This window comes from Oncorhynchus gorbuscha, linkage group LG06 (genome assembly GCF_021184085.1).
Source record: "Oncorhynchus gorbuscha isolate QuinsamMale2020 ecotype Even-year linkage group LG06, OgorEven_v1.0, whole genome shotgun sequence".
Classification (NCBI taxonomy): domain Eukaryota; kingdom Metazoa; phylum Chordata; class Actinopteri; order Salmoniformes; family Salmonidae; genus Oncorhynchus; species Oncorhynchus gorbuscha.
In genome coordinates, this window is record NC_060178.1 from 64423423 (window position 1) to 64438250 (window position 14828).

Below are 14828 nucleotides of genomic sequence, written 5' to 3' on the forward strand. Positions count from 1 at the left end.
TGGTTCACCCGATATGGATGAAAATCCCCTCAAAGTTGACAGTCTGCTCTTTAAACTCATAGTCATTGTATCATAAAAAAAGTGTCACTGTCCCAATACTTTTGGAGTCACTGTATACGCTTTAGGGTTAAATGTGGTTATACGTGTAACATAGCAGTTTCTCTTAGTTTTCACACTTTTGCCTAGCAACTCTTGGCGTACTGGGAAGAGGAACCTCCATCGAAGAAACGCTGTTTCATGACTGTAGCCTTGTAAACGTAATCGTCAGTGGAGTGGCTCAGGCGTCCGTCTACAGAATTGACTCCTGGTAAACCGTTTAAGTGCATTAGGATGCGCACTGTAAGCTAAAATAAGTGTTATGGTCTGCCTTTTTGATAGAGGGTGGTGATGAGGTTACCATCAGAGACCATTATTCACATATCTAGAAAATATAAATATTTCTAGTCACATTCTATGGAGAACTTGAGATCAGGGTTTATATCATTTGAGGAAAGAGACAAATTCATTATGTTAATCCTGACTTCCAGTCCAAATGTACAAGATATCATCAATATATCTCATATTGAAATTAATGTCTGAAATTGCAGCAGTACCATAGGGCAGTGTGTACCCTTTTCAGTCATATTCCATTAAACCACACCATTGTGAGCAAAATGAAGCGCTCTCTGTTTCCCGTTAATAATTTATCAATTTAAACTCATTATGATACAGAATTTGTCCTGGGAGGTTAACAAAAATAAGTACCTGCTCAAGGCTGGGACTGAAAATGCACTGTACTGGAGATGTGTAGAATTCTCATCACTTCATTAATGCCCTCAAGGGCTTACCCTGAGATGGAGGGATGTGATTAAATTAACAAATGTAAACCTAGTTACAGGTGGCTGTATCAATATACAAAAGTATGGACACCTATTCAAATGATTGTATTCTGCTATTTCAACCACACACATTGCTGACCGGTGTATAAAATTGAGCACATAGCCATGCAGTCACCATTGGACAAACATTGGCAGTAGAATGATCTTACTGAAAAGCTGACTTTCAACGGGGTACTGTCGTAGGATGCCACCTTTCCAACAAGTCAGTTTGTAATATTTCTGCCCTGCTAGAGCTGTCCTGGTCAACTGTAAGTGGTGTTATTGTGAAGTGGAAATGTCTAGTAGCAATAATGGCTCAGCCGTGAAGTGGTAGGCCACACAAGCTCACAAAACAGGACTCCCCGGGGCTGTGGTGCATCAAAATCATCTGTCCTCGGTTGCAACACTCACTACCGAGTTCCAAACTGCCTCTGGAAGCAACGTCAGTACAAGACTTGTTCGTTGGAAGCTTCATGAAATGGGTTTCCATGGCCTAGCAACCGCACACAAGCATAAGATCACAATGCGCAATACCAAGTGTATGCTGGAATGGTGTAAAGCTCACCGCTGTTAGACTCTGGAGCAGTGGGAACATGTTCTCTGGAGGGATGAATCACGCTTCACCATCTGGCAGTCCGACGGACGAATCCGGGTTTGGCAGATGCTTGGAAAAAGCTACCTGCCCGACTGTAAAGTTTGGTGGAGGAATAATGTTCTCTGTCTGTGTTTTATGGTTTGGGATGGTCCCCTTATTTCCAGTGAAAGGAAATCTTAATGCTACAGCATACAATTGACATTCTAATCTATTATGTGGTTCCAACTCTGTGGCAACAGTTTGTGGAAGGCCCTTTCCTGTTTCAGCACGACAATACACCCATACACAAAGCGAGGTCCATACAGAAATGGTTTGTTGAGATCAGTTTGGAAGAAATTGACTGGCCTGCACAGAGTCCTGACCTCAACCCCATTGAACACCTTTTGGATGAATTGGAACGCTGACTGCGAGCCAGGCCTACTGCCCAACGTCAGTGCCTGACCTCACTAATGCTTTTGTGGCTGAATGGAAGCAAGTCCCTGAAGTAATGTTCCAACCTCTAGTGGAAATCCTTCCCAGAATAGTGTAGGCTGTTATAGCAGGAAAGGGGGGGACCAACTCCATGTTAATGCTCATGATTTTGGAATGAGATGTTAGATGAGCAGGTGTCCACATACTTCTGGTCATGTCGTATATAACACTGGCAGTGGACCACATATGTTTATCTATATTCCCACCAAACACTTTTGTTCAATCCAAATCGATCCCAAATCCCTATGTACTTGTGTAAATCTGAATGGATTGGTATTCACAATGTTCATATTCTTGAAGAACGTAAGCTCTTGGTTTGAGACCACAAAATAAACCAAAACTGCTGAATAGCATTTCTAATAGCTCTATATTGAAAATACTTTGAAGAATAGCTGAGATTAAATGATTTATTCACTTTCTACCTGGTTTTATGATTTGTCATTTAAGTTCAGACTTGAGTATTTTTCATTAAAATAAAAATGTATAACATAGAAGACTTCCCGAAACCCAAATTTGGGTCATGACCCACCAGTTGAGAAATTGCTGCTCTACAAGTTCATTGGGGGTAGTAGGAGGTAGGGGTTGGTTTAGGATCTGGGTGCCCTGTCTGTGACTAACATTGACATAAGTAGTAAAGTAGATTACCCTTTGGTGCCCTGTTTGACTCAGTTAATCTGCTCCTCTGTCCCACCCGTCGTCCCCCACTGCAGTACATCCACCACCGGCTGATCCACCTGACCCCGGCCGACTACGACGACTTTGTCAACATCATCCGCAGTGCCCGCGGGGCCTTCTGTTTGACCCCTGTGGGAATGATGCAGTTCAATGACGTGCTTCAGAACCTGAAGAGGGGCAAGCAGACCAAGGAGCTGTGGCAGCGCATCTCTCTGGAGATGGCCACCTTCTCCCCATGACTGTGAGGGCAGTGGAGTGGGAGAGGAACGACGCTCCCACCCCACAAACCCACAGCCCTGTCGAGCTCTGGCTCTCTCCATCGACGTTTGGCTCTGCCTCGAATGCTCTCCCCATCCGCCTCCCTGGCCTCTCCTTCACCTGACCTAACGTCAACCCTCCTTGTGTACCTTGATGTACATACCCTACACAGCACACAGGCAGCACAATCAACCCCCATTCCCCACCCTTTTAGATGTCATAACTGTGTGAGACGCAGAGCTTTGTGGAAAGCTGAAAGGGAATCAGCTTATGTTGTGTTCTGTGTCTGTTCGTGACTGAATTGCGTCTCCCATTATCATGGTTCATGTCTCTGTGTAACTTCCTGTAACATATATTCCCCCTCATCCTCCCAACTTTCCTTCCAGAAGCAGTCACGAAGGAGTGCTTTTTGGTTACTTGGGGCATATAAGTTGTCATTTATTTTGTTGTTGGTTGGTTATTTTATTGAAACCACTGAGTAAGTCAGATTCAAACTGCAACATTCCACTGTCCTGGGGGGAGTTATCCTCCACCAGTCACTACGGATCTGAATTTTGGGTATTCTGACAGTGTTTAAACAAGAAAGTAAAAAACATAGACAAAAAACAGTTTGTTGAAATAATAAAATGAAAAGAAATGTAATATGAAAATAGTAACCTGAGTACGGGTCAGGATTCTTTTAGTGTTTTGTTTTATCTTTTTGATATTTTGAATGATGTGTATGCAGAGGAATTTTGAGAATGAGAGAGTGTAACGTGAGTGTTGTGTGGGTTCCCTTTTCCGATTCAGCGGTTTGAGGTTTTGGGTCTGGGAACACGGGTGTCTGGCTGGACCAAACTCATTGGCCCTTTTTGAGTGGGTCAAGAGTGCAAGTGGATGGCCTTTTGCAAATCTCAAGTACAATCATCCAATCAAATATCAGGATCACATAAAGGATGAGTGGACATGCTATTTACATGCCCTACACATCTAGAATCATAAAAGTGCTACGCTCAGAAAGGCTTATATGCAGACTGGGTTTCCAGGTTACATCCATCAGCTGTTACTGTGGAATTCATGTCCACTGTCCATTGATGTTCTATAGGGGACGTTGCCAGATCCCTGTGTTCCAAACCTGCACCTCCAACCCTGCTCTGGAGCTCACGGGTGATGTGACTTAGTAGAAAATGTACTGTGATATTTTTGTATTCCTCAGTGTAGCTTGGTTGGGGGAAAAAAGTATATATATAAATTGTGCTGATTGCAAGAGGTTGTAATTTAGAATTTAAAAAAAGGACAAAGCAATACTGAAATGTAGAGTTTACTTAATAAAGCTTATTCAAAACACAAATGTGCTGTAATTTATTTTGTGGGTGGAAAGTACAAAAAATGGACATGATCAAAATTGATCGGTAGTGTACACAGATTTGCAGATATTGCAGGTGCAGCAGAATGTTTTTTTCTAGCTCCAACTGTAGTAATGCCTAGCAATAAATAAAAATAAAAAACATAATCCAGAGACACAAAAAATTAGAACGAGCAATGTTAGTCGTGTGTGTGTGTGTATTTGGAAAGTATACAGACTCCTTGACTTTTAAAAAAATGTTACGTTACAGCCTTATTCTGAAATGGATGAAATGTTTTTTTCTTATCTAAACACAATACCCCATGTCAAAGCGAAAAACTTTTTTTTATTTTTTAGAAAAGTTTGCAAATTTAGTAAAAATCAAAAAACCGATACCTTAATTACATAAATATTCAGACTTGAAATTGAGCTCAGGTGTATCCTGTTTCCATTGATTATTGTTGATGTTTATACAACTTGTTTGGAGTCCACCTGTCGTAAATTCAATTGATTGGACATGATTTGGAAAGGCACACACCTGTCTATATAAGGTCACGCAGTTGTCTGCATGTCAGAGCAAAAACCAAGCCATGAGGTTGGAGAAATTGTCCGTAGAGCTCCGAGGCAGGGTTGTGTTGAGGCACAGAGCTGGGGAAGGGTACAAAAAAATATCTGCTGCATTGAGAGTCCACAAAGTTTCTCTGTGGAGATGGGAGAACCATTCAGAAGGACAACAATCTCTGCAGCATTCCACCAATCGGGCCTTTATGGTAGAGTGGCCAGATGGAAGCCACTCCTCAGTAAAAGGTACATGACAGCCAGCTTTGAGTTTCCCAAAAGGTACCTAAAGGACTCAGACCATGAGAAACAAAATTCTCTGGTCTGATGAAACCAAGCTCGAACTCCTTGGCTTGAAGCCAAGCATCACGTCTTGAGGAAATTTGGCGTCATCCCTACGGTGACGCATGGTAGTGGCAGAATCATGCTGTTGGGTTGTTTTTCAGTGGTAGGGACTGGGAGACTAGTCAGGATTGAGGGAAAGCTGAGCGGATTAAAGTAGAGTGAGATCCTTGATGAAAACCAGCTTCAGATGGCTCAGGACCTCAGACTGGGGCAACGGTTCACCTTCCAACAGGATAACGACCCAATGCACACAACCACCACAGGAGTGGCTTCGGGACAAGTTTCTGAATGCCTTTGAACCTGACTTGAACCTGATCGAACATCTTTGGAGAGACCTGAAAGTAGCTGTGCAGCAGCACTCCCCATCAAACCTGACAGAGCTTGAGAGGATCTGCAGAAAATAATGGGAGAAACACCCCAAATAAAGATATACCAAGCTTGTACCATCATACCCAAGGAGAATCGATGTTATAATCGCTGCCAAAGGTGCTTCAACAAAGTACTGAGTAAATGGTCTGTAGATGGGATATTTCCGGATTTAAAAACAAATACATCTGGAAACTTCTAAACTTGTTTTTGCCATGTCATTATGGCATATTGTGTGTAGATTGAAGGAGAAAAAAAAAACATAAAAAAATCCTAAACTTTGAACATCCCACCATTAAATCCATTATAGAGAAAATTGAAAGAATATGGCACCACAACAAATCTGCCAAGAAAGGGCTGCCCACCAAAACTCACAGTCCAGGCAAGGAGGGCATTAATCAGAGAGGCAACAAAGAGACCAAAGATAACCCTGAAGGAGCTGCAAAGCTCCACAGCGGAAATTGGAGTATCTGTCCATAGGATCACTTTAAGCTTTGTAGCTTTTTGGCCATCAAGAAATATGCTATGTCTGGCGCAAACCCAACACCTCTCATCACCCCGAGAACATCATCCCCACAGTGAAGCATGGTGGTGGCAGTATCATGTTGTGGGGATGCTTTTCATCGGCAGGGACTGGGAAACTGGTCAGAATTGAATGAATGATGGATGGTGCTAAATACAGGGAACTTCTTGAGGGGAAACCTGTTTCAGTCTTCCAGAGATTTGATACTGGGACGGAGGTTCACCTTCCAGCAGGACAATGACCTTAAGCATACTGCTAAAGCAACACTCGAGTGGTTTAAGGGGAAACATTTAAATGTCTTGGAATGGCCTAGTCAAAGCCCAGACCTCAATCCAATTGAGAAACTGTGGTCTGACTTAAAGATTGCTGTACACCAGCAGAACCCATCCAACTTGAAGGAGCTGGAGCTGTTTTGCCTTTGAAGAATGGGCAAAAATCCCAGTGGCTAGATGTGCCAAGCTTATAGGGACATACCCCAAGAGAAAGGTGGCTCTACAAATTATTGACTTTGGGGGCAGAGTGAATAGTTATGCATGCTCAAGTAGTTTTTTTGTCTTATTTCTTGTTTGTTTCACAAAAAATATTTTGCATCTTCAAAGTGGTAGGCATGTTGTGCAAGTCAAATGTTACACACCACCCCAAAATTCTGGGGGGAAATACTTTAACAAGCCACTGTATGCATACGTGTGTAGGTTGATGAATAATGGTGTGTAAAGACGGTATATGAATAGAAAAGGTATGTACAGTAGTAGTTATAGGATGAAGTGGGTAAAATGGTATGTAAACATTGAAGTTACCAGTGTTCAATGACTAAGGCAGCAGTCTCTAAGGTGCAGGGTAATGGGTGGAGGCTGGCTACTGGTGACTGTTGAACAGTCTGATGGCATTGATAGAAGCTACTACTGAACCACAATTACTCTAAATCAGAAATACTGTTTTTGTCTAAATCCTCTGAGCACCGACTGGCAAAATGAATTGGTATGATTGATGTAAATTAAACAAACGTTAAATGCATGTTACGGTCTGTCACAGTATGAACAGGAGAGGGAGCTATAGGGCAATTTATGATCAAGTTCACCGGTAGCCTGGTTACAGTGAGTTTTTCACACTTAGTTAATGATCTTCAGTTCTATGTGGTGTGGAAATAGGGCATACAATGTGATAACTAATTGTGTTTTTTAGTATTTCCCCAACAGTTGACTTTCGTGGAAGGGTTCCCAAATTAAACGTTCAGACAATGGGGTTCACATTGAAATACCCAATGTTTTAGTTGCTACCTGCTCAGACGCCAAAGCTAGCATTTTGTCATCACTTTGATGACCCAAGTAAAAGGAGTAGCATAGCCGAATAAACTCTGCACTTTTGCCCCGTATGCACCTGTGAGTAAAAAGTAAGCCTGAAAGAAGCTCGGGGTGTTCTGTCCCGACAAGGGTATTATGAAATATATCCGTGTTATGGGGGTTAAAACAAGCATGATCAATTGTATTGTTCGTTTTACGCTTTAACCTTAAAATACCAACACAATTCGGTTTCAAATTGGGTAATTTCGAGGATTTTCCTCCTCCGATCAGAGAAATTATTCAAAATAAACAACGTTTGTATGTCCACTGTTACGAAATCTCCCTCCTCCTTCTCCTGCTCTCTTTGGTTCATTCCGGAGTTTCGGCAGAATGCATCGATTGCTGAATGAAGATGGCGGATTCAGGAACGATGCTGTCAACTAGACTTTAAACATTTGCATATTTTCTTTCGTTATGCATTTCGTGTGGATATTGGTCTTTCAAAAACGTACCTAGGTAAGTAAAACACCATATTTACTTTGAATATGTTGCGTGTCCTCTTTAACTTGAATGCAGCCCATTGCATGTGTACAACACTAAGTTAGCCGGTAGGCTAACCTCTCAAGCATATAGCTAGCTATATTTTATTGCCAGTTGGCAATGCATGGTTTTCCTCTCCTATTTTTTCTTTACAATTTAAGTGAATGACGTGGACATATGTGTATTCACGTCATTAGTAACGTTCGCTAAATATGAAGAAACCAAACATTTGGTGAATTCAAGCAGCATGTGTTTGTTGGAGCTAAGTCGTTCTATCGAGATGCTTAGAGTTGTTTGCTTACTATTAAGAGGCTAGTGGTGAATCATATGGCTGACTGTTGCAATGTAAAAGTTTTTCCATAACCAGTAACTCCCCATCTTTATTCTGGTATGTAACAATTGTATTTTTAAAATTATTATTATTTTTTTTTTTACTGTAAAGTGTTTTTGTTTACAGTTCTGAAATATGTTTGAAATACATTTGAAACGTTTGTTATTTTATTACATTCATGTATTGTAAGTGAGAGGTAGGCATTAGTCTGAAGCCGAAAAGTAAAGGAAATTCACATGAGCACCACAATGCCTATTCCACCCATGCTCTACCAAGGCTTTCCATCACACAGCTTTGATTTACTACAGTAGCTATGTTGGTATATTGTACTTCAAACAATGTGGTTGAAATTCACTGCCGACTGCGTGATTTTACAGATAATTGTATGTGTGGTGTACAGAAATTATGTAGTCATTCAAAAATCACGTGAATCCATGCAACTCATGATTTGTTAAGCAAATGTTTACTCCTGAACTTATTTAGGCTTGCCATAACAAAGTGGTTGATTACTTATTGACTTAAGACATTTCAGCTTTTCATTTTTGAAAATTTTCTAAAAACATAATTCCACATAGACATTATATGGTATTGTGTATAGGCCAGTGACACGTCTCAATTTAATCAATTTTAAATACTGACTGTAACACGTGGAAAAAATCAAGGGGTATAAATACTTTCTGAAGGCACTGTATGTTAACACTCAACTGGCCTAATAATTGCAGAGTATTCCAGACATTTTGACTTTTAACAGTGTGGTGGTAGAGGTTTTGCCAGTACAGGGGCTGGCTACTCCTCAGTAATTAATTGCTCAAGGAACCACATGATCTTTTTGGTTATTGAATGAAGGTTAGTAGATTTGAAGTTGCTGCCATCGATTGGTTGAGATGTGGACACCATGGGAGAAAGAGCCACAGCAACCCGGGTGTTCTTTTATGTTTTCTCTGAGCAGTGTTAATGTGATAGATTCAAAACAATAGTTTCAAGGCTATCGATCCTGATGAGTAATGTAATGCTAGTGAATGTATGTCATTCTTTTCCCAAAGTACACTTAAACAATGCATGTGAAATGTAGTCTACATACAGCATCATACTCAGCTTAATTTTGCACCTCAAATGAACACTTTTTTACAAGCTCTATTTTGAAAGACTGGGTACAATAAGCTCAGTCCTTGTTTCATGATCCCGCTTCAACAACTTGTTTCATTCTATTTTTGAGTGGAAAGCCCAATTAGTGTTGAGCTGTGGGCTCAAGACGACTTCTGTCCTCTGAGCATATTACTGATTTCTGAGAGAACCACTTTATAATTAAGAGTAAGGCCTGGGGGTGGCTCTCACAATGATTGTTTCTGCATGAAGGGTATTAACTAGGTATTTTTTAAAAGTGGAACAGGACGAACTTTCCCTTTTTAATGTGGCACTGGACAAACCCTATCTCCAACAGTACATGTTTTTAAAATGGACTATGCAAAAATAAACATTTTGTTTATATTTCATGTTTGAACCATTTATAGAATATTGCTTTGCTGGAAGGTAAGGTTGATTGGTTATGTCCTTGCCTTTAATGTTCATCAGCAAGCCTTTAGATTGTAGGTTCCTATTCTATACTGAACAAAAATATAAATGAAACATGTAAAGTGTTGGTCCCATGTTTCATGAGCTGAAATAAAAAATCCCAGAATTTTTTCAGATGCATAAAAAGCTTATTTCTCTAATTTTGTGGGCAAATTTGTTTACGTCCCTGTTAGTAAACATTTGTCCTTTGCCAAGATAATTCTGACCTGATATGTGGTATATCAAGAAGTAGATTAAACAGCATGATCATTATAAAGGTGCACGTTTTGCTGAGGACTATAAAAGGCCACTCTCAAATGTGCAGTTTTGTCACACAACACAATGCCACAGGTGATTTAAGGGAGCGTGCAATTGGCATGCTGACTGCAAGAATGTCCACTGGAGCTGTTGTCAGATAATTTAATGTTAATTTCTCTACCATAAGCCGCCTCCAATGTTATTTTAGAGAATTTGGCAGTACGTCCAACCAGCCTCACAACCGCAGACCACGTGTAACCACGCCAGCCCAGGACCTCCACACCCGGTTTACTGCGGCATCGTCTGAAACCAGCCACCCAGACAGCTGATGAAACTGAGTATTTATGTTTGTAATGAAGCTCTTTTTTGGGGAAAAACTTATTCTGGTTGGCTGGGCTCCCCAGTTGCTGCGCCCCTGCCTAGTCATGTGAAATCCATAGATTAGGGCCGAATTAATTTCAATTGACTGATTTCCTTATGAGCTGTGACTTAGTAAAATCATTGAAATTCAGTATATTTGCTGCCTAATTAAGTTTGAGAGTGGACATTTCTTACTTTGCCTGAGTTTTAGTCCAACACGTCAAGTGCACCTGATGTTTATGGTCCTTGCTGAGATGTTATATTAGGGCTATACTTTGTTCATCATTCGGCAATTGACACCTAGGCATAAACCACAAAAAAATGATGTGGTATTTAATTGCCTCATTCAACTCTGTGAGGTTCTCTGCTGACTTTAATATGTGTGGTGGTTACGATGGAGTTGAAGTTCATTAATAACATTTTATGTCCCCCGGATTGGAAAATGGGCCTTGAGATTGATATAGGGTTGCATTGACATTTTGGAGCTGAAGGGTGGCAGTTGTACGGCAATCTCAAATCAAATGTATTTATCACACGCTTCATAAGGTGTACACTAACAGTGAAATGCTTAGTAGTGGTTAAGTTGAGCATCAATAAATTCCTCTTATTTTTCACCTACTGGGACACATGATTTTGTACAGATCTCAGGACACTGCCTCAAACCCTTTTCCTTTCTAGGAAAATGGGAGAATGATATTGGCAGGGGTTGAATTCCTACGCGCTATCGCAGCAACACAGGAGGCAATGCTAATGGTTTTGTCTGCTTGAGGCTGTTCTTAACAACTGTTTGAGATTTAGGCTTCATGTACAGAAATGTATTATCTTTTGAAACAATTAGAACTAGTCACCAGTGTTGTGGTCAGTTGCTTTTACATGAGGAAAATTGGAACTGGTATTGGAATTTCAGTTTGCTTCCTGAATTGACTGTCCTTACAAGGTCATTTTCAGAGGGTCAAGGTGGTTGTTGAGTCAATGGTTCAGTACTATCTATTCTGAGCAAACATCCTGTGTATGACTTTGGAATTCAGAGTCAGGCAGTATAATGAAGTATATCCGCACTGTGTGTGTTGGAAAATTATATTTCATTTTGTCTGTTCTAGATCAGAGGTTCCCAACCAGGGTTACTAGGACCCCTGGTGATATGATTTTCTCAAATTTATGGGCAATTCACTATATATATATATATATATATATATATATATTTTATATATATTTTTTTTTCTTTTAAATCTACAAATGTTTTCTCTAAATAGGCCTTTCATTTGTTGTTCAATGAAAGGACAAATATACTGCAATTCAAACAATCAGCAATAATCTAATGAATTCAGAGATCGTGAAATTATAGCTAGGCTAAATATAAGCCTTTCACAACCATAAGACCACTAATAATTTTACTATTATTATTTGGCGGCAGGTAGCCTAGTGGTTAGACCGTTGGACTAGTCACCGAGCAGTGGTAAGATCGAATCCCCCAGTTGACAAGGTAAAACATCTGTCATTCTACCCCTGAACAAGGCAGTTAGGCCGTCATTGAAAAAAAGAGTTTGTTCTTAACTGACTTGCCTAGTTAAATAAAGGTAAAATAAAAAACATTTATCTGCTTTTTTGCGATAATCACTGATCTGTCTTTGAAGTCTGAAAATGCAATTTTTGTTACAAATTTAACCAGAGCAATGCATAATGCACATTCACTTCTTGTAGCAGTCATTATAGAAATGTAACACGGGTCCATAAACAATCTCTCAAGCACCACATGCTAGTGAGTAGCCAGCTAATCTTTATTTGAGTCTAAATATTTTAAGTTTAGACAAATGTGCTAGCTAACAAGGCAGAACAGTTGAATTGTTATGAACACACCCTTCAGTCCATGTCCAACTGTTTGAACTGTAGTGACGCTTCTTGCACTGAGATGCAGAGCCTTACACCGCCGTGTGTGTGTTAACTATTTAACTGTACTTGAAAGGTCGCAATTTTTGTTAAATATCGGTTATTGGTATTGTTTTTCTTTTGGCAAGGGAAATATCAAGTATTGGCCAAAAATGTCATATCGGTGCATCACTAGTTTTTGGGTATACTGGTTAGAGAACCTGATTTGACAGCTTGGCCAACACTTGGATATTCCAATTAGCTCCCACATAGTGGGGCACTGGGGCAGACTGCCTGAGCTCGGCTGCACCAAGTGAACTAGCATGGATGGATTCAGGAAGCACAATGGAACTACTAGGGCACTTTACTACAACAGCAATACATGCAGATGGATTATTTCACAAGCGTGAGTCATTTCTATTCTTTGCTTTGTCACTAGATTCCTGATATTTCTTTCTCTATTTTTGTCACTATTTTCCTAGCTAATTTAGCCGCCATAGGTAACGTTAGAATGCTAGCTAATATAATTGACTGGTGAGATACAGGTAACTGCCAAAATAAAGGAAACACTTAAGTAAATGAGGGATACAAAGTATATTGAAAGCAGGTGCTTCCACACAGGTGTTTCCTGATTTAATTAAGCAATTAATATCCCAACATGCTTAGGGTCATGTATAAAAATGCCCAGTTGCTCATTATTTTGGCTACCATGGCTAGGAAGAATAGATTTAATTGATTTTGAGAAAGGTGTTGTAATAGAGCATAGGTGGTTAAAAGGGTATGTGTGTCTGTCACCTGATGTCAAACCCAATTGAACACTTATGGGAGATTCTGGAGCACCGTCTGAAAACACCATTTTCCACCACCATCAACAAAACATCAAATTATTAAATTTCTTATGGAAGAATGGTGACGCATCCCTCAAAAAGAGTTTCAGACACTGGTAGAATCTATGCCAAGATGCATTGAAGCTGTTCTGGAGGCTTGTGGTGCCCCAACGCCCGATTAAGACACCATCTTGGTGTTTGCTTTATTTTGGCAGTTACCTGTAGTTGTTGCGTAGGCTTTGTCCTTTTTGCTAAAACCAGCTGTGAATGGCTTGTCTTGCTAGCTTGTGTGCACTACTGAGCCCATGGGGTTTTCTAATATAAGCAAAAGTCCGCCCTCTCTCCTCTGTGATCTGGAAACCGATAAGTGGTCAACACGTGTGTCAATATATTGGTAGGCAAACAGAAGTGTTCTCCCCCCCCCTCGATAGCCACCTTTCATCGATGATACTCATGTGTATCCTACCGTGAAAATGTTTCAATCTGCCACACCCCCTTCAAATCAGGTTTTGTTTTGTTGGAGGAGAAAACATACACACGTGTAAAAACAATATACTACTAATTGTTTTTATCTCTACTAAACAAAAATATAAACACAACATGTAAAGTGATGGTCCCATGTTTCATGAGCTGAAATTAAGATCCCAGAAGTTTTTCATATGCACAAAAGGCATATTTCTCTCAAATTTTGTGCAGAAATTTGTTTACATCCCTGTTAGTGAGCCTTTCTCCTTTGCCAAGATAATCCACCCACCAGACAGCAGTGGCATAGCAAGAAGCAGATTAAACAGCATGGTCATTACACAGGTGCACCTTGTGCTGGGGACAATAAACGGACCCACTAAAACGTGCACTTTTCTCACAACACAATGCCACAGCTGTCTCAAGTTTTGAGGGAGCGTGCATTGGCATGCTGACTGCAGGAATGTCCACCAGAGCCCTTGTCAAATAATTGTGTTCATTTCTCTACCATAAGCCGCCTCCAACATCGATATAGAGAATTTTGGCAATACGTCCAACTGGTCTCACAACAGCAGACCACGTATAACCATGCCAGCCCACGACCTCCACAACAGTCTTTTTCATCTGCGGGATTGTCTGAGACCAGCCACCCGGACAGCTGATGAAAATTAGGATTATTTCTGTCTGTAAGAAAGCCCTTTTGTTGGGAAAACATTTCTGGGCCTGGCTCCCCAGTAGGTGGGCCTATGCCCTCCCTGGCCTAACGATGGTTGTGCTCCTGCCCAGTCATGCGAATCCCATAGTCCTGCAACAATTTATTTTCAGTTGAATGATTTCCTTACACGACCTGTAATTGTTGTAGGTTGCGTTATATTTTTGTTCAATATATATATAACATGTATTGTACAACTAACTTAAATTGTTTTGAGTACTTTCGTTTTTTAATCCACCCCTGTAAATTTCATTTGCCTAATGATGCGTTAGTGGAGAAGGACTGTGTCATTTCCAACAAGCGCATTTTCATCCAATGTTCACTCTCCCCGCCGACTCTCCCCGATTTAACTTTGACCTTTTTCAGGTGGCGAGAGAGGGCGGTGGAGGAGAAGAGAGCGCAGGAGGTGAGCAAATCTGATTGATAAAAGGCCCGTGTCTCCCCAAGCCTCGAAGGATCCTTCTCCCCACCGGAGAATTTACATATAGGCCTGTCTCGAGCCAAATAGGATGTCATTATCCAAGCAAATGTCTTTTAATTTTTGAAAAAACATAAAAATACAAATAAACAGTTTGTTTCAAAAACAAGTTTGAAATGAGGTTTTACTGAGTGTTTTTTCTCAAATGTACGCTTTGGCCACTACTACAAATGCAGGACAAGCCAACATTA

The 14828-nt window shown here is 40.5% G+C and overlaps 2 protein-coding genes across 14 annotated transcripts in view; both read left to right on the forward strand.

Moving 5' to 3' along the window:
- LOC124038239 (zinc finger SWIM domain-containing protein 8-like) overlaps positions 1-4186 on the forward strand; it is a 41422-nt gene extending 37236 nt beyond the window's left edge. For all 11 annotated transcript variants that reach the window (XM_046353839.1, XM_046353843.1, XM_046353844.1 and 8 more), the window contains exon 23: positions 2634-4186. In XM_046353839.1, the coding sequence (XP_046209795.1) occupies positions 2634-2837 (204 nt within the window). In that variant the 3' untranslated portion in view covers positions 2838-4186. The remainder of the gene's footprint in view (positions 1-2633) is intronic.
- A 3215-nt stretch (positions 4187-7401) lies between these two features.
- The window catches only part of LOC124038241 (bifunctional heparan sulfate N-deacetylase/N-sulfotransferase 2-like), a 194987-nt gene continuing 187560 nt past the window's right edge, over positions 7402-14828 (forward strand). For 2 of the 3 annotated variants that reach the window (XM_046353850.1, XM_046353851.1), the window contains exon 1: positions 7402-7768. The gene's annotated coding sequence lies outside the window, so the exon portion shown is untranslated. Of the gene's footprint in view, positions 7769-14525; positions 14566-14828 lie in introns of all 3 variants that reach the window. The other variant, XM_046353852.1, reaches the window with a different exon arrangement.